The sequence below is a fragment of the Papio anubis genome, chromosome 12 (assembly GCF_008728515.1).
Source record: "Papio anubis isolate 15944 chromosome 12, Panubis1.0, whole genome shotgun sequence".
NCBI lineage: Eukaryota > Metazoa > Chordata > Mammalia > Primates > Cercopithecidae > Papio > Papio anubis.
Genome location: NC_044987.1, coordinates 47,866,955 through 47,886,328, shown reverse-complemented (window position 1 = coordinate 47,886,328; position 19,374 = coordinate 47,866,955). Strand labels below are relative to the sequence as shown.

The 19,374-nt window shown below is 39.1% G+C and overlaps 1 protein-coding gene across 3 annotated transcripts in view; it reads left to right on the top strand.

The window, feature by feature from the left end:
• Positions 1-9,841: 9,841 nt before the first annotated feature.
• EED (embryonic ectoderm development) overlaps positions 9,842-19,374 on the top strand; it is a 35,754-nt gene continuing 26,221 nt past the window's right edge. Inside the window, exons 1-3 of one of the 3 annotated variants that reach the window (XM_021926402.1) lie at positions 9,842-10,796; positions 16,030-16,182; positions 17,880-17,972. In XM_021926402.1, the coding sequence (XP_021782094.1) occupies positions 10,683-10,796; positions 16,030-16,182; positions 17,880-17,972 (360 nt within the window). In that variant the 5' untranslated portion in view covers positions 9,842-10,682. Of the gene's footprint in view, positions 10,797-10,966; positions 12,388-16,029; positions 16,183-17,879; positions 17,973-19,374 lie in introns of those variants that run through there. The other 2 variants (XM_021926403.2, XM_021926404.2) reach the window with 2 other exon arrangements.

The following is a 19,374-nucleotide window of genomic DNA, read 5'->3' as shown; positions in this document are numbered from 1 at the left end:
CTGCATAGTTCACAGAAAGAAAATAAAAGTGGCCGGGCGCAGTGGCTCATGTCTGTAATCCCAGCACTTTGGAAGCTGAGGCGGACGGATCAGGAGATCAGGAGTTCAAGACCAGCCTGACCAAAATGGTGAAACCCTGTCTCTACTAAAAATACAAAAAAATTAGCCGGGCGTGGTGGCGCATGCCTGTAATCACAGCTACTCAGGAGGCTGAGGCAGGAGAATCACTTGACCCCGGGAGGCAGAGGTTGCAGTGAGCCAAGATCGCACCATTGCACGCCAGCCTGGGCAACAGAATAAGACTCTGTCTCAAAAACAGAATAAAACAAAACAAAAACAGAAAAGAAAAGTAAAAATAAATTTCAGATCTCAGGACTCTTTGGGCACAGACTTTAATTTATAGATAGGAGTGAATTTCTTATGGCTGATTAATAAACTTTCAGACAATGTAAAGATTTCAAATGTTGGGAGGCTGAGGCAGGAGAATCGCTTGAACCTGGGAGGTGGAGGCTGCAGTGAGCCGAGATTGTGCCACTGCACTCCAGCCTGAACGAGAGAGCAAGAATACATCTCAAAAAAAAAAAAGTTTACAAAATGTTAAAATAACAACAAAACTCCCATTTATCTGGCTTTAATTCCCAGTTTTATTTCAAAATTAAACATTTATCTGTAATAATCCAGACTTTAAGATAATAACAATTAATTAACCTGGTAGTAATTGTGGTCTATTTTTCAGAGAATTATGTACAATAATTATGTACATGCACCAGGCAAGCCTTTGCCTTCAAACTGCAATGTACTCAATGCTTAAAGGTAGAGAGGTGATCTTTTCAGGGAATCAATGGGAAGGGATATTTAAAATAAATCCATTGATCTGACTGATTTTTAAATTCAAGCAAGCTTTTTTCTTAATACAAAAGTAATACATGCTTATGACCTAAATTATAAAGAGGAAGGAAGGGAGAGAGGGAAGAAAGGAAGAAAGAAAGAGAGAGAGAGAGAGCTTTCATTTGTGAATACAGATGCAAGAATGTTATGAGGATTAAATAAGATAAATTGTGCAAATGTGCCTGTATAGCGCAAGCCCCGTCAATGAATATTACCTCTCAGTACAACTTTCTGGATCCTTTTTGTCTTAGTGTTTAAACAGGGCCACTGCTGGTTTTGATTTACATTTGAAAAGAGCACTGAGAATCTCAGAAGATAGTCACTTAAAATATATTTTTCGGCCGGGCGCGGTGGCTCAAGCCTGTAATCCCTGCACTTTGGGAGGCCGAGACGGGCGGATCACAAGGTCAGGAGATCGAGACCATCCTGGCTAACCCGGTGAAACCCCGTCTCTACTAAAAAAAAAATACAAAAAACTAGCTGGGCGAGGTGGCGGGCGCCTGTAGTCCCAGCTACTCTGGCAGGAGAATGGCGGGAACCCGGGAGGCGGAGCTTGCAGTGAGCTGAGATCCGGCCACTGCACTCCAGCCTGGGCGACAGAGCGAGACTCCGTCTCAAAAAAAAAAAATATATATATATATATATATATTTTTTTTTTTTTCTTCAGACTTTTTCGTACTGCGTTAAGAGGAAGATTGTGGATAAAATTTTATCATTCATAAAATCAAGGCTGGTAATTTAAAAGCAGGAGCAAACCTTTGTTTCAAAAATTGAAATATATTTATTGTTCAACAATTTTTCCTCCAATAATAAATGATTTAAGCTTTTCTGTATACATATTGTCTCACACACTTTTTCACACAAACATCTTTTGAAAGAACAAAATATTTGGCTGGGCATGGTGGCTCATGCCTGTCATCACTTTGAGAGGCCAAGGTGGGAAGATTGCTTGAGCCTAGGAGTTTGAGACCAGTCTGAGCAACACAGACGCTGTTTCAAAAGAAAAAAAAAAGAAAGAAAGAAAGAGAGAGAAGGAAGGAAGAATGGAAGAAAGGAAGGAAAAGACAGAGAGACAAACAGAAAGAAAAGGAAAGAGAAAATGTACAAGACACTGGAATAACATCCATTTTTTCAGCCAATTATTCCTTTTAATTAGTGATAGAGCATTGTTGTTGGTCTTTGCCCCTTAAGACTATATTTGGGTTTGGGAGAAGTTAAATTACATTATGCTTATCTTCTCAACACTAAAAGTTAAAAATTCCACCTACTTCTCCTCCTATTGTCTCTATCTTAATTAGAGATACCGTGATCCAGGAAGTCAGCTAAACTATAAACCTGAGTCCTCCTAAGCCCCTCATGTTCCACGAATTATTGAGTCCTGTTGATTGTATTTTTAAATATCTCTGGAACCAACCCCTTGCTTTTCATCTTCATTGGCACTGCTTTAGTTCAGATCTGCAGTACTGAAATAGCTGAAATAGCCCCTGAGCCCATCTCCCAGCTTACCCTCTGATCTTTGCCAAAGAGAAAACCCTTCTTTGGCTACCCATTACATTACAGACCAATGGCATAAGGTCTTTCATGATGTGACCCCTCCTAAACTAACAAGAAACATATTCATGAACCATTTGCCAAAATATTAAAGTTATGCTGTGGATACTTAGGAGGCTGAGGTTGGAGGATTGTTTGAGCCCGGGACTCTAGTCTGGCTACAGAGCAACACTTTGTCTTAAATAAATAAATAAATAGAAAAGATGCTATTCCAGTGACTGGAATATGAATGTCCATTCTTTTTTCCTTCCTTCCTTCCTTCCTTCCTTCCTTCCTTCCTTCCTTCCTTCCTTCCTTCCTTTTTTTTTTTGAGATGGAGTCTTGCTCTGCTGCCCGGGCTGGAGTGCAGTGGTGCAATCTCAGCTCACTGCAACCTCTGCCTCCCAGGTTCAAGTGATTCTCCTGCCTCAGCCTCCCGAGTAGCTAGGATTACAGGTGCCCACCACCATGCCTAGCTAATTTTTGTACTTTTACTAGAGATGGGGTTTCGCCATGTTGGCCAGGCTGATTTCAAACTCCTGAACTCAGGTGATCCGCCTGCCTCGGCCTCCCAAAGTGCTGAGATTACAGGCCTGAGTCACAGCACCTGGCCTGGAATGTCCATTCTTTAGGGCACTTTCTATTATCGAGGAAACCAGAAAGCTGAATTAGCACTCATAAGATAGCCTCTCTCTCTCTCTTTTTTCTTTTTCTTAGCAACAGGGTCTTGCCCTGTCTCCAAAGCTGCAACCTCGAATGCCTGGACTCAAGTGATCCTCCTGACTCAGCCTCCTGAGTAGCTGGGACTGCGGGCACACACCACCATGCCTGGCTAATTTTCTAATTGTATTTTTTAAGAGATGAGGTGCCCCCTGTGACTGAGGCTGGTCTCAAAGTTCACGCCTCAAGCAATCCTCCCATCTCAGCCTCCCGAGTAGCTGAGTCATGCATCCCTTTAACAACAAGAAATGCTTTATGCATTGCGCTACATTGCGCTACCATGTTGTTACTGCCATCACATCAATAGGCAATAGGAAATTTTCAACTCCATTATAATCTTACGGGACCGGTGTGCATGTAGTCCATCATGGTGTGAAATGTCATTAGGCAGCACATGACTGTATGTGGTAAACAAAGGCACTGCATAATTACAAGGGAGATTTCACTCAAGCTCTAAGTGATCCTAATCAACTTTTCTTTAGCCACAAGAGAGTGTTCTTTGCTAATGTTCGGAATGTAGTGTTTGCATCCAGTAGATTGTCTGTGTCTCAGACTTTTGTCAGGGTAACACTGACAAAAATTTTCTTTCCAAGCTAATTCTCACCTCTTCATGACGTCTTCTTATATTTCCACCAAGTTACTCCCCTACCTGTTCTGTCATAGTACTGTATTCTCTGTTGAATATTTCCATTATAGCACTAGGTAGCATTAGAATTATTTATGAAGGTTGTTTTCTAACAGAGAGCTGTAAGTATTAGTGTTTACAAGGACCAGCACTTGGGTCAATGAGATCTGGGTTTGAATTCTGATTCTCCCACTTACTTGTTGAATGGCCTTTGTCTAATCCCTTAACCTCTGTGAGCTACAGTGCCTCTGTAAGACGTGGATAATATAGTACCAGATTTATAGTGATATTGAGAGCATTAAGTGGCATGCTGTGTAGAAAGCATTTTGCACAGTACCAGACACACAGAAAACACTTAGTAAAGTAGGTCTTACTGATCATCTTTGCAGTTAGCTTGACAGTAAAGAATCCCATGTCTAGGACATCCATTATACAGCCTTGCTTTTATTCTTAGTGGTTTATCTACATTGGTTTTGTTGTTGTTGTTGTTGTTTGTTTTTTTATTTGGTTGGTTTTTTTGTTTGTTTGTTTTTTGCGACAAGGCCTCACTCTGTCACCCAGGCTGGAGTGCAGTGGCATGATCGCTGCAACCTTCACCTCCCAGGTTTAGGTGATCTTCTCACCTCAGCCTCCCAAGTAGTTGGGACTACAGGTGTGTGCCACCATGCCCGGCTAATTTTTTTGTATTTTTATTTATAGACACAAGGTCTCCTTATGTTACCCAAGCTGGTCTCAAAATCCTGGGCTCAAGCGATCCTCCTGCCTCTGTTAGGATTATAGGCGTGAGCCACTGCGCCTGGCAGTTTATCTACTTTGGAAAGCAAAAGCACTCTCTCTCTTTTAAGATTTTTTTGCCATTAGTTAGTGAACAGATTTTCTAAGACAACTAGTCTTAGAAAAGACACTGGTCTTTTGTCATTTAGACCAGTGGTTGTCAAAGTGTGATCTTTGAATCAGCAGTACTGGTATCACCTGTAAGTTTGTTAGACATGCACATTGAGAGGCTGGATCCCAACCCAGTGTATCAGAGTCTCTGGAGATGGGGACCAGGCAACTGTGATTTAACAAGCTATCCAGATGATTCTGAATTCTGTTACAATTTCAGAACCATTGACTAGACAGTATTTTCCTTTAAAATACAGTATTTTTCTTTAAAAGCTAATAACAGGTTTTGTTTTTGTTTTTGTTTTTGAGATGGAGTCTTGCTTTGTTGCCCAGGCTGGAGTGCAGTGGTTCAATCTCTGCTCACTGCAACCTCCACATCCTGGGTTCAAGTGATTCTCCTGTATCAGCCTCCTGAGTAGCTGGGATTTCAGGCACCCACCACCATGCCCAGCTAATTTTTACATTTTTAATACAGACAGATTTCACCATGTTAGCCAGGCTGGTCTCGAACACCTGAGCTCAAATGATCTGCCCACCTCAGCCTCCCAAAGTGCTGAGATTACAGGCATGAGCCACCACACCCGGCCATAAAAGCTAATGACAATATTTAAAAGCTAAATGTAGTATTTGAAAGCTAAAGGCAGTATTTTTCTTTAAAAGCTAATGTCGTTTTATACATCTAGAAAACATTATGCTGAGCAAAAGAAGCCAGGTACAAAAGAGAACATACTGAATTATTCTATTTATATAAAGTTCTACAATAGGCAAACTAATATGCTAATATAGGCAAAACAGAATAGTGGCTGCCTGGGGAGAAACAGAGGAGAGGTTTGACTGGGAAGAGGCACGAGAGAACTTTCTGAAGTGTCGGAAAGCTCCATCTGTATCTTGATGGTGTGTGGATTATATGGGTGTATGCCTGTGTCAAAACACATGGAACTATATACTTGAGATCTGTACATTTCACTGTATATAAGTGAAATAAATACAAACAAAGAGTTAAAATAAAATAATGCCATTCTAATTCCTTCTGTGTAAGTCTCATCAATAGGAAATATATAAGGTCTATAAGATCCTCCATGATCTGGCCCCTTACCTCCTTTTCTAGCCTTATCTGTTTCCACACTTTTGTCACCTTCTCTTTTCAGTCCTTCACCAACACTGACCTTTCAGTGTACCAATGGCATTTGTACCCTCCTTATATGCCTGCCCCAGGACCTTTGCACATGCTGTTATCACTCCCTAGAATGTTTCTTCTGCTCATCTTAATGGGAGACTGGTTAACTCCCATTCTTCTTTTAGTTCCACTCTTCTGTTTCTCATTATACATGTCCATGGAAACTTTGTCCAGCTGCTGTGTATGCCTGTGCAGCTTGTTCATCTAAACAAGGGTTTCCAGCTGAGGTGACGACTAAAACTAAAATCAAGTTTGTGCTTCACTCACAAAGCCTTGCACATGGAGCAGGGTTGTAACAATCTGGAAAAGGGGGTGCCTTTTTCTAATTTACGAAAGTCATTGTTTGCTTGCCAAGCTTTACCTACTCTGGGCTCTTTCTGTTATAACCTTTCAAAAAACAGCACAAAGATACCATATGGGCTAGCAGCATCTCTGACCTTGTATTCCCCCTTCATACCACTTACCACAGTAATTTCACATTTATTTGGTTAATGCTTGTTTGCCCTACTTGTCAATAAGCATGATGACAGCAGGAAATTGTCTGGTTTTGCTTATTGTCAAGTTTCCTCAGCACCTGGAACAGTGTTGGGCACACAGTAGTTACCAGTAAATATATATATATTAAATCTATTCGTTATTTCTTTTTTTTTTTTAGACGGAGTTTCACTCTTGTCGCCCAGGCTGGAGTGCAATGGCGTGATCTTAGCTCACTGCAGCCTCCATCTCCCGGTTTCAAGCTATTCTCTCACCTCAGCCTCCCGAGTAGCAGGGATTACAGGCACCAGCCACCATGTCAGGCTAATTTTTGTATTGTTAGTAGAGATGGAGTTTCACCATGTTAGCCAGGCTAGTCTCGAACTCTTGACCTCAGGTGAGCCACCTGCCTCGGCCTCTCAAAGTGCTGGGATTATAGGCATGAGCCACCACGCCCGGCCGCCCCATTCGTTATTTCTTAATGCTGGATGAATATTAGGTTGCTTGAAGGTAGAGACTGTGTCTTATTTTCTTTTTTTATTGTCCCCTCCTCCCTATTGCCCCTGGAATTACCATACTGCTTTGCACGTAAATGGCATTCAGTAAATTCTTCCTGATTGATTTGAAAACGTTCAAAGAAGCCATATGATGTTCTGTTCATAGAAAACCAGATCTGCAAGCATATGATTACACATTGCATGAATGATGATGAACAGCTGCTATTTATGAAGCAGAAGAGACAAAAATGTTGAATGAATGAGAAATAGACTTCAGATGAAATGGGAAGGATTTAATTTAGCTTTTGAAACTCATTTCCTGATATGAAGCTTACAAGATACAAGGAGACAATGCCAAGGAAGGCTGTGAATTTTTTCTATATAACTAAATGATCTTGGAAAGTTCCAAGATGATCAACCACTTACTTGAAGGCTAAGGGGTATTTCTTACTGAATTCTCAACAGTCAAATATGAGATAGATATTTTAAAGTAAGTTTTTATTTTGGAATACTATTACAGAAAGTTTACTAAAAACAAAGATAGCATAGAGGGTTCCTGTATTGCCCTCATCCAGTTTCCCTCATTATTAACATCTTATATTACCATGGTACATTTGTCAAAATTAAGACTGAAATCTGTACATTACTATAAACTATGCTATAGATTCTTTGTTTGTTTTCCCAGTTGTATCTTCTTGCTGTCCCAAGTGAGATAGCTTTTTAAAGTTCTTTGATACCTTATAAACAAATCTGTGGTCTAAAGACCAAGCTCTGTGCATACAATTACATAAATTTAGACCTGCCTGGGTCCCTCATCTTGAGATAAAAGTGCTTTGGCTTTCCAATCAATAGAACACAATCTCTAGTTCTGTCACTTGAACAGCTGTGTATCTTTGGGCATACTGTTTACTTATCCTAAGTCTTAGTTTTCTCATTTGTAAAATGTAGACCTATCCAACTGTGATGGTTCCTGAGCTCTTTCACAGTAGGAGAATGCAGTGTTGAGAAACTTATGATTTTTTCTTTTTTAGAGAAGTAGGTCTCCCTATGCAGCCCAGCCTGGCTTTGATATCCTGGGCTCAAGCAATCTTCCTGCCTTAGTCTCTTGAGTAGCTGGAACTACAGGTACACATCAATGCACTCAGCAAAACTTATTTTTAATAGGTAATTAGACTTCTATGGTTATTAAATTAATACCACAAAAGTAGTACTCTGCATAGAATACCTGTGACATTTTACATATCTTAAATTAGTAACAAAGACTCTCTTCTGAGTCCTCTTCTCCCTCATCCTGTCTAGCTTGCCTCGCTCAGCTATAGCAAGAATTCTGAGTCAGTTTAGAGAGAAACCCACACCCTTGATATCTGATCACCCTGGCCTTTTTTCAGCACAAATTCTGTTAAGTTGGTTTAGCAAAAATTTCCCCATCCGTGATGTCTCTTCTTAGTAATTTTCCAACCACCAACCCCTCCAACTCTGCTCCTTGACTATAAATTCCCACTCCTTGCTGTAATTTGGAGTTGAGCCTGATCTCTCTCCTATTGTGATAGTCTTGACATCTATCAAAATAGTCCTGAATTAAGTGTTCCTTACTATTTTAACAAGTGTCAGAATATTTTTTCTTTAATGTAGTAACAATAATGTAGTAATATAAACTAATTTCCATTTATCACCCAATTCATCAGAAACATTTTTAAAATGGTTTTTTAAACATTCAAGTTTTAATAAGCCTCTTTAAAATATTTTTGCTTTGTTACAGATAATATGAATGCTGTAAGGCATTTTTCTACCATATGTGTCCTTTATCCAAATGTTCAGCACTTTTCTAATTTTATGACTAGACGTTGACTCCCACTTCCCAGCTCCCACTAATCTCTCACACACGGAGTAATTTTAATTTGAAATGCTGTAGTTGATTATCCTTTACTTGTAGAACTATATTTCAGAAACATCCTTCCTTTTATTGGGAAAGATGTTCTCAACAAAGGGAAGGATGTTTCTGTCTGCTGATGAAAATGTCATACCAAAGCACATCTTACTTTCTCAGGAGCTTACTCTACTCTACTCTCATCTCTTCCTCACCAACTGAGGAGTGCTTAGTAGTGCCTGGAACATTGGAAGTGCTGAACGAATGACTGCAGTCATTGAGACCTCAACTTTAATTTTTTTCAGCTTCATTTCAAAGTCCTCACTGCAAAAACCTCTTATTCTGACCTGCCGTTGCTTTACTTCCTTTTCTCATTCTCAACCAAGAGTTGTCTCTTTATCTGCAAAAGAAAGAGTGACTTGCAATCTGCAGATAAGGAAACTGATGTCCTGGTTATAAAGTTATCATGCAGAAATAATTCATGTATACTGGAATTTTATGGATGGTGCACTCTAGGTGGGTAATGACGTCTAAAAGAGAAAAGATATACAACATCAAGTAGGTGCCCAAGAAATGGTAGGTCCCTTCCTACCTCCTCATTTTACAGATGAGGACATTTTTACAGAAGCCCGAATAGATAAGTAGTCACAATCATGCTCTAAGAAAAAAAAAAAAGAAGGGTGGCGGATGCCGTATTTTATTTTTCAACATTCTCCGTTTCCTGCTGCTCATTCAGTTATGGTTTCATGACCCATATAATAATTCCACAAGGCTCACCAATGTTATCTGCCACCTGCTAGAGAATAGATATAGTAACAGAGGCAAATATTTTGGTGAAGTATAACAGTTGTGTTGCCTTCTAGAATTTCATTGTATCTAATGTGCAAAAACAAACAAAACATTGTCGGTTAAGTCTCACAGTCTCATAATAGTTGGAGATGAGCACTGATTCTTAGGCCTTGGCGCAGTTCAGGGCCTATCATACTTTAGCAGCTAAAAAGAGCACTTCGGCTGTAACTCATTGGAATCTCGCTTCGTAATTTTCGGATATTTCTATTTAAGTCTTAACCATTAATGGCAGCAACTGGGAAGGATAATCATTCATTACAATAAATAGTCAACAGAATAAATATCCGACAAGAATTTATGAAACGTCTAGAGTATAATCTGCAGCGCTTTGAAATCCACCCTGGGATTCGGAAACCGGGGAGAAAACTACCTGGTTCAGCAAACGAGAATTCAAACAGAGGAGGGGCTTGGAGGAGGCGGGTCTCCACGAACCCAGCGCAAGAGTACGCCACGGCGCCTGCGCATCCCCTGAAGGGTACTTTCCATTCGCCAGATGGGGGAAGTCAGGGGGAAGCAGGTTACTGTTTTTGTATTTCTATCTTCAAGGAAGAATTAGATTATGAATAGTTCTGTGAATTGTCAGGAAGCGCTATCATCCAAGTCCAAGATTAAGGAAACGTGGCATGCACAGCTAAAGCAAGAGGTGACGTCTTGTATCTTCCCCCATTTCCTGGGACATTGGTGGTGTAGCCCATTCCACAGACTTTCGCTCCCTAGCAGCGGGTCGGAGATCGAAGGAACGGGCCAATTGCGGCTGAAACGTCTTTGGAAGGAGGAAGGGGGTGAGGGAGCATCCCTTTGAGTTTCGCCTCTTCCCGAGGCGGTGGTGGGAAGGGAGACATACTTAATACTGCCCTCTTAATCCAACGGATCTTACATCGTGTAGACTGCCGGGAGGGCGGCGGGAAAAGGGCAAGACGGGAATTGGGGAAGGGAACGAGCCAGGAAGCCGCGCGGGAGGGCGCGCGCGCGCGCCCCTTTTTCAGCAGTGTGGCGGGGTCGCACGCACGCCCGCCTCGGCGGCTGGGCGCGATTTGCGACAGTGGGGGGGGCGGTGGAGGTGGCGGCGGCAGCGGCAACTTTGCGGCAAGCTCGGGCCGGGCTTGCTTGACGGCGGTGTGGCGGAGGCCCCGCCCCAGGCGGCAGGAACCTGGAGGGAGGCGGAGGAATATGTCCGAGAGGGAAGTGTCGACTGCGCCGGCGGGAACAGACATGCCTGCGGCGAAGAAGCAGAAGCTGAGCAGTGACGAGAACAGTAACCCAGACCTCTCTGGAGACGAGAATGTAAGTGCAGCTCCTGGCAGTTAAGAGACTCCGGAGTAAAAGTTTTAAATTCTTTTAAAACGGGGGGCGCGGGGACGAGCGGGCTGCTGTGGCGGGAGGGAGAGGTGTCACTCAGGAAAACGCGGGCGTGCGGGAGAAAATCGAAATTGTCTACGGGGATTTTGATGTGGGGCCGAGAGCAAACAGAAACTAGGCGAAGGAGAGTGGTTCTAGTGTTTGCCTGGGTCTGAGAGGTCTGCCCTGAAATCAGTTTGCTTGTGATGGGGAGTGTTTTGGCCTTTGGGGAGATTTAAGGGGAGAGTGCGGGTCTGAGATTCTAATAGTTTAAAAGGCAAGTTAGAGACTTTTCTAAGAAAGTTGGAAGGATGGGGCAGAGTTAGAGACCCTGTTAAAGGAGCGTTAAGGGTTGTCACTCTAAGACCCTTGTGGAATTTTCAGGTTGGAAAGAGATCTTCGATTTGCGGAGTTTGGGGGACTTTATTAAAGGGGGTTTTGTGTCCGCCTCCGTCCTGTCCGCGGAGACCGGGTGCGCCTGAAGGTCGCCTTTTCTGTAGGAGGAGCCGAATTGAGAGGATCGATTTTTGATTTGGGGGTGGGGAGTGACTACTTTTGAGGAAGGAGTAAGAGTGGGCGATTTCTTCTTTGAACGTTTTTACTTAAGATAAAGGGAGGGCGACCTGGAAGAATTTAGGCAACAGTGGTATAGGCAGATGTATTTAAGGATGGGCTCCTGGCTTCGCCAAGTGCGAGATGTTTTACAATCAGATTTTTTTTTAAGTTCTTAAATGGATATTCGTAATCATTCGGTACCAACATTTAACCCAACTGAGTTTTAGTTGACTCACCAGTAAGAGCCGAATTGACATAAATAAGCTTTCAGTTTCATGTTTTAGGTTGATAACCAGTAGGGTCAACGAAATATCTTGACAATTTATTCAAAGATATTACTCCAAAAGGTGATTCTCCTTCTCATGATATATGACAACTTGTGACTATCTTAAAAATCCTTAAAATGTTTCAGAAGAGTGGCGTTAAGTTCTTCATTTTCTCAGTTTGGCTAGTTTTAGGAATAAATGTTACATCTTCCGCATTCAGTTTCTAAATTCTATGTCATAATTCCTAGCTGGAACATGTAATGGTGTCATGACTAAGATGGGAAAGGATTCTTTTTGCAGAGACAAGATAGATATTCTTGGGATTGTCAGTTTGTGGGATCTTAGACTTGAAATTTCAGGAAGCTTGGGTGTTAAGTGTTACTTTTGTATTTTTCCCCCGATTGTGCGCCCCAATCTCCCTGTACATTGGGATCGAACGTTTTTTACCCTCTTTTTATTATTTAGAGACCGTTCATTTTATTTCTGCATTTTCTTAAATTTCCCTAGGCAGATTAGAGTATTAAGAGCACAGATGCTGGATCCAAGTGATAGGTTAAAATTTCTGCTCTGTTATCTTGACCTTGAGCTTGACTGACATAATTGTCTTAGTTTCTTAAAAATGAGGATGATGTTGTGTGGTATTTACCTCATAGAGTATTTGTAAGCATTAAATGAGTTAATATAGCTAAAGTACTAAGAAGAGTGTCTGCCCCATGGTAAGTACTATATACGTGTTATTTATTTATAATAATTACTACTACTTATTTATGATTACATAGAATAATATTTCTGGTCCTTCCACATACTTAATAATCAAGCAAAATATAATGAAACTGTCAAACCTGTTTAGAATGAAGAAACTTGCAGAAGACAAAATAAAGCTTATTTTCTTCTTGCAGACCCTTAAAGGAAAACATATTCTTTGTTGCCGTTTTAAAGCTGTTCAAGGCCAAATGATTGGATTAGCTTTTGTTTTGGTTCCTCCATTTGGATAGACTTAATTTTTTGTGTGTGTGTGCGCGCGCATCCCTTGGAAGCCTTAATCTTGTAGAGTCTTTTCAAAATAACATTTTCAGATGTGTGAAATACAGGATATGAGGTTGCAAACAAATTCAGTTATAAAATTGTACACCATTTTATAAAATATTTCTAAAATTTTAGATGTAGCACTATACTATATGTAGTTTATTAGCACATTAAGTAACAAGATCTAGCAGTGGGTCAGATAGTAGTGATGGGCATAAACACTTTTTCGAAGTATAATATAAAAATATTTGATTTCCATTGGTGACAGAGTCACAACTTCAGTAACATTAAGCATGTATGTTACCTAGATAATAATAGAAGGAAGTGCTAAATTGTAAAGGTGGCAAAAATTAAGATGCAAATTTTTTTCCCCATTTGAGTTCACATGCCTTCTGAATTTCATCCATGTACTCCTGACTTAGGGGCAGTAGTAAGGTAAGGGAGTAGAGAACATTGTATAAAAATGAGTTCAGAAAAAATAAGAGCAATAGTTTTACTCTTCAGGGCGCCAAATAATGGCAAAAGGCCAAAGCAGATGGGGGAAGAATATGTTTTTGAGTTAGAGTTAAGGTAACTTGAGCAGTTACTACTGGTAATGTGAGTCGGAGAATTATAGGCACATATTTTAAATTTATTGTGTATGTTATCTGCCATTTTATTGAACTTTTTGAGATCATATGACTGCAAAATAGTTGGCTTCTGCAAGAGTACTAATGGATGCCTTGGTAGTAAGATCAGAGGACTGAATCTAGAGACTTGTCTTTTTGCTTAAGCAAAAGCAGAGATGCAGGGCATCTCTGTGGCAAGATGCGGGTACAAATTACTGCCCTGTGTCTGTTTCCTCGTTGGGCAAGTGAAGATGGTAGTACCATGTCTGTTGCACAGTATCATTCTTTACTTTGAGAAGGGAATAGGATGGAAGTCAGCCTGTGCATACATTAGACACTCAGCAAAGACTTGATTTTAGTTTAAAGATAAAATGGAAGCATGTTGGCTGTATTACATTTTCATTTGATTCCATCTTGATTTGCCTTTGGAGGAGATGGGTAAATTAAGTGGTCAGAAGTAAAATAAGCAATGTGCCCTATTAACGAGTGTTTTGTGTGGCCTCTTTACACAATGTAAAGCTCAGTGTTTATCCAGAATGTAAAGAAACTGGTATATAAAAATGTCTTAGAGGTTTTAAAATTTCATTTCTCTAGTGTTAAAAGGTAATTTTACAGAAAAAATGATAAGTGAACACATGTTAAAACTTTTACTCAGAGGGAACCAGGCAAATGTTAATATGGTAATGGTTAACCCGCAGAATCAAAACAGTACAAATTTATTAATATATGGAGTAAGGAATGGAGAGATGAGTTCCAAATGGAGACAGAAACTTTTTTTTCCCTTGAGTGGAAGGGAAGACATTTTGAACCTCTACTGTAGAGACAAAATTTACATGTCTATCAGTTATTCATAATGAAAAAAGAGTTGTGGCTGAGTACAGTGGCTCATACCTGTAATCCCAGCACTTTAGGTGGCTGAGGTGGGAGAATCCTTTGAGTCCAGGAGTTTGAGACCAGCCTGGGCAACATGGTGAAACTCCGTCTCTACCAAAAATTAGCTGGGTGTGGTGGCCAGCTCCTGTTGTCCCAGGTACTCAGGAGGCTAAGGTGGGGGGAGGATCACTTGAGTCTGGGAGGTGGAGGTTGCATTGAACCAAAGACACAGTGGGCTACAGAGGGAGAGCCTGTCTCAAAAAAGAGTTATAAGTGCCGGGCGCGGTGGCTCACGCCTGTAATCCCAGCACTTTGGGAGGCCGAGGCGGGCGGATCACAAGGTCAGGAGATCGAGACCATGGTGAAACCCCGTCTCTACTAAAAATAGAAAAAATTAGCCGGGCGCAGTGGCGGGCGCCTGTAGTCCCAGCTACTCGGGAGGCTGAGGCAGGAGAATGGCGTGAACCCGGGAGGCGGAGCTTGCAGTGAGCCGAGATTGCGCCACTGCACTCCAGCCTGGGCGACAGAGCAAGACTCCGTCTCAAAAAAAAAAAAAAAAAGAGTTATAAGATAGCTCAGAGACATAGTGGAGGGCTATAGTCTGCTAACTTGGAAGGGTGTGCTATATAGATAATGCATAGTTTTCCACTGAGACATAGAATTGTTTTCTACATTTGATTTTAATTATGTGAATACAACTGAAAAGGTGAAGAGAAAAAGAGATTAAAATACCATTTTCTATTTCTGTAAAGACTAATGACATTTACATTAAATTACAATTCAAATATTTGTTGAGTACCTACTGCTTGCTACACACCTATTTGATTTATGATATTTATTTAACCTTCTATATAAAACCAACTTTAGGAAGCAATAATTTAGAAATAGCCCCTAAAGCAGTGTTTCCTAGACTGTTTAATAGGCATTTCATGGAAAAAAAGGCTTCCTCTGGAATGTATTTTAGAACTGCTGCCCTAGGGTGATGGATTTAAATAAATCTTTTCTTTCCAAAGGAGACATTGGAATCTGTAATCAGGAGGTAGTGGAATCCTCTTCTGAGATTAGAGAGCTGAGATTAGAGGGCCACTCGTGTGTGAGATAAGGTATGAATTAGGAGAATTTTCAAGGTTTCCTGCAGTCATTTCTTTCTTTGGAAGGATTTTACTTTAATTGTGATGGAGGGTCTCTGGAGTTCTGATAAATGAGTATTACTATCACTTTAGAACGAGACAGTTTTAACTTGTAAATAGCATAGAATATATGTAGCAGTTTTAAAAAATTCTAAATGGTTTGCGTTATAAGCAGAATTTGAATAACAGGATTTTAAAAAGTGACATCTAACGTAGAAGCCATTAACACTCCTGCTTCAAACGGCTACCCAGCTCCATGCTCCAGACTGAGCAGCAGTCAAATAAATTATGAAGACATATACATCAGTCAGATTTAAGAGTCACAGCTTTGGGGTGAAATTCCAGCAACCCTTACCAGCCAAGAGACCAGTTAGGCTTTTTCAACACTTCCAGTACCTTTTGTAAAGAGCTGTAAAGATAGTTAATCTTTACAGTGTATTAAAGTGACTGGAACAGACCAGTGCCTTATTAAAGACAGTATTACTCTTCCATTATTCTCATTAGTATTTATTTCATTTTCATTTTTGCTGAAATATAAAATATCTACAAACCTTCTAACGTGTAGCTGGATTTTGTTTATGCTTATGTGGAGGCATGAATACATTTTTTTCTTCTTGCAGAAATTATTTCTCTTAGGTCAGTCGGCATCTTCCCAATAGTTATTTACTGCTACAAACAATATTGCTGTTTCATGTAATTTTTCCTCATTTATTGCTTACAGGATGACGCTGTCAGTATAGAAAGTGGTACAAACACTGAACGCCCTGATACACCTACAAACACGCCAAATGCACCTGGAAGGAAAAGTTGGGGAAAGGGAAAATGGAAGTCAAAGAAATGCAAATATTCTTTCAAATGTGTAAATAGTCTCAAGGTATGTGCAAAAAGACAGATCCTTTGGGCTGAATGCTAGGCTTCAGAAATTATTTCTCTGTGGCATGCATTTCGTACTGAGGATACTCTGTCAAGTTGTAAATATATTAAAGTTACAGTGTTTTGAAGGTTTTTTTTTTGTGGTTCAGACTGCATATCTATTACAGTCCATTCCATGTTAGTTTTTTGGTTTTGTTTTTTGTTGTTTTAATTTAAATATGTGACACTGGGTGTTGCAGGATGTTTTTGCTTTACTGTTTGTATTTGAATTAAAGATTTGGGGAACTATTACTCTTCATATTTTGGTAAAACTTAAAAAACATAAGCCACTTCTGGCATCAGTTTTTAAAAAGAACTGAATTTAACCCATTAACTTTGAGCAAGTATAAATTGAAACAGATGTTTTACTTTTGTACAGTTTCTGTCCTTTGTTTTATTTGTAACTGTTTTCAAATAAAAAGGTGTAAAAATTTTTAAACTTTTTAATATTAAATTTTTGGGGAAAAGATGGTTGGGGTTATTTAAGTTAATGTGTCCCCAATAGCATTTTTATTTATAAAAAGGGTTACTGGTGTTTAACATATTTTCTTTTATGTATGTACAGTTCGTTTTTTAAATGTGAGGTTATTTTTTTCTATACTGAGGAAAAATGTGTATTATCTCGTACATATGTAAGTTAAAACCCCTGAATATCGAAATATATTTTTTTATAAGTAAAGTCTTGGGAAAGCATGAGAAACTATGACTGTAACATTTTTCTGTCTGTGTAGCAAAAATTCGATGCTCAGTGTGTCAGATTTTACTCCTGTAAAAGGAGAGAAATTAATCTCAGCCTATTTTTAAAAAGTGAATTATAGTTTCACGTGCATCCTTATTTACATTAACGTACTACTTTTAAGTATTGTACCTGGAAGATGTTTTTAGCTGCCTTTTATACTTAAGGTAGTATTTCAGAATCCTAAAGCTGTGGCTTTTCAAATGATGAGAAAATGAAAGTTGTACTTTAAAAGTGAAAACAATGCCTTAAACTGAACGTGAAAGTCAGTGTTAAGTGCCAGAAGATGGCCAGTAAAATCCTAAAGCTGAAAAATAACTTTGTGAACAAAAGTGAATAGTTGTTCTTTGTACATCTCCTATAGCCTCCTGGTAACTGTGAAGTTACAGTTTATTTCTTCCCCTAGTCCCCAGTGTTCAGATATTCTGGTTCTGACTAACAGAAAACAGTGTTTTGAGTGGAGTTTGCTATGCTTCACTTTACAAGGGAAAAATTTAGTCTTATAAAATTTAGTGAATGCCAGAGACGCTATTAAGGCCATTTGTTAATTTACTATTTCAGAAAAATAAATTGTGTCCTTTTGTGTCCACCAAAATTATCTGGTTTATTGTGATTCAGCATATGATTGTCTTAAGAAAATAAAAGGCAAATATTATAAGTGTTTTCATAGGTAAGTGGTTATTACCTAACTTGTGATTTCAGCCTTTGGTTGTGATAAAACTTTATCATACACAATATTTTAAAATGTGAAAACTAGACTAGTAGATATCTTTTAATTTTAGTGTCAAAAGTTAGCTTATGTATGATACACAAAATAAGGATTGCATTTTGGAAAAAAGTTAGAAGGGGATAGGTTAGTTTACTATAATTTTCTGGTTTGTAAGTTACATTAATTTTTTTCTTATTTCATGATTATTTTATAGGAAGATCATAACCAACCATTGTTTGGAGTTCAATTTAACTGGCACAGTAAAGAAGGAGATCCGTTAGTGTTTGCAACTGTAGGAAGCAACAGAGTGAGTGTTAAGGGGTCTATTTAGTATTTGACTTGATTTCCAGATCTCGTGTTAATGTAATATTGAAATAGAATAGTTTCAAAGTACATTTTGTGAAGCTGGTTTAAATTGATTCTCTTATGTAAGTGAAGCTTTCTAGAAATTAATTAAAACTGGTATGCATGGCTGAAAATACATCTTTATTTAATATATTACCCCTAATTATTTATGAAACAGGTTTTATATTTGTATTTGTCTTCATAAATATTTGGTTGAAAGAATTGGTGTCCTTTCTAAAGTGATTTTGGTATTTATCATTCAAATAGCATAAGAACTGGCTGTGATTTTTTAAAATTAAGGTAATTAATGACTCTGTAAATGAAAGCATAAATCCAGTAGATTTAAATAAGTTATTGGGATGTTTTAGTTATTTGCAGTAAACATTTGAGTTTGCTTTTTTTTTTTTTTTTTTTGAGACAGGTAATGTTTGGTGGTGGTTTTTGTTGGTGGTGGTGGTGGTGTTTGTTTTTGAGAGAGAGTCTTACTCTTTCCTCCAGGATGGAGTGCAGTGACTAATCAAGGCTTACTGCAGCCTCAACTTCTGGGGCTCAGGTGATCCTTCCACATCAGCCTTCTTAGTAGCTACAGGCATGCCCTACCATGCACTACCATCCCTGGCTAATATTTTTGTAGAGATGGGGTTTCACCATGTTGCCCATGCTGGTTTTGAACTCTTGGGCTCAAGCAATGTACCTGCCTTGGCCTCCCAAAGAGCTGGAGTTGCAGTCATGAGCCACCATGTCCAGCCTTTTAAGGAAATTTTATAATGAGATGTAAGGCTCTAGGCCTTTTACTGTTTGACAGGGTCAATTCATTGAAACTCTAAATATTTGTAAGTTACCACTGAAGTCGATAACATGAAATAATAACTTTTTATTTCTTTTTTTGGTGTTTAGTCAAATGTAGGTTTTAAGATACTATAGTCTGCTTATAGCTGTTTAGTTCCTAGATTCTTTGAAAGCAACAATTCAGAGGAAAAATTACACAGTTTTAAGAAAAGGTTGAGATTATTTTTTTCCTAGTTGGGAATGTAGCCATTAATTAAATTTGAATCGACTTTTAAGACACCACTGTAAACCTAAGTTAATAATTAGCTTTGATAGTATTATACTTGGTATAGTTTGTACTCCAGTATGCTGATTGCAGAGTTTAGGTTTTCTAACAAAAAGAATCCCTATATTTATTTAAAGTGACATAAAGGGATGTCATATAGTTAATTGAATTATAAAAAGTTCTGCTGTTAGAATTTCTTTAAAAGGAAGAAAGAAAAAGAAAACAGTTATCACATAAGACATAATCAACCTAGTTAGCAGCCATATAAAGAATTTTTTTTGAACATTAACATAGGAGATAATGAATTAAT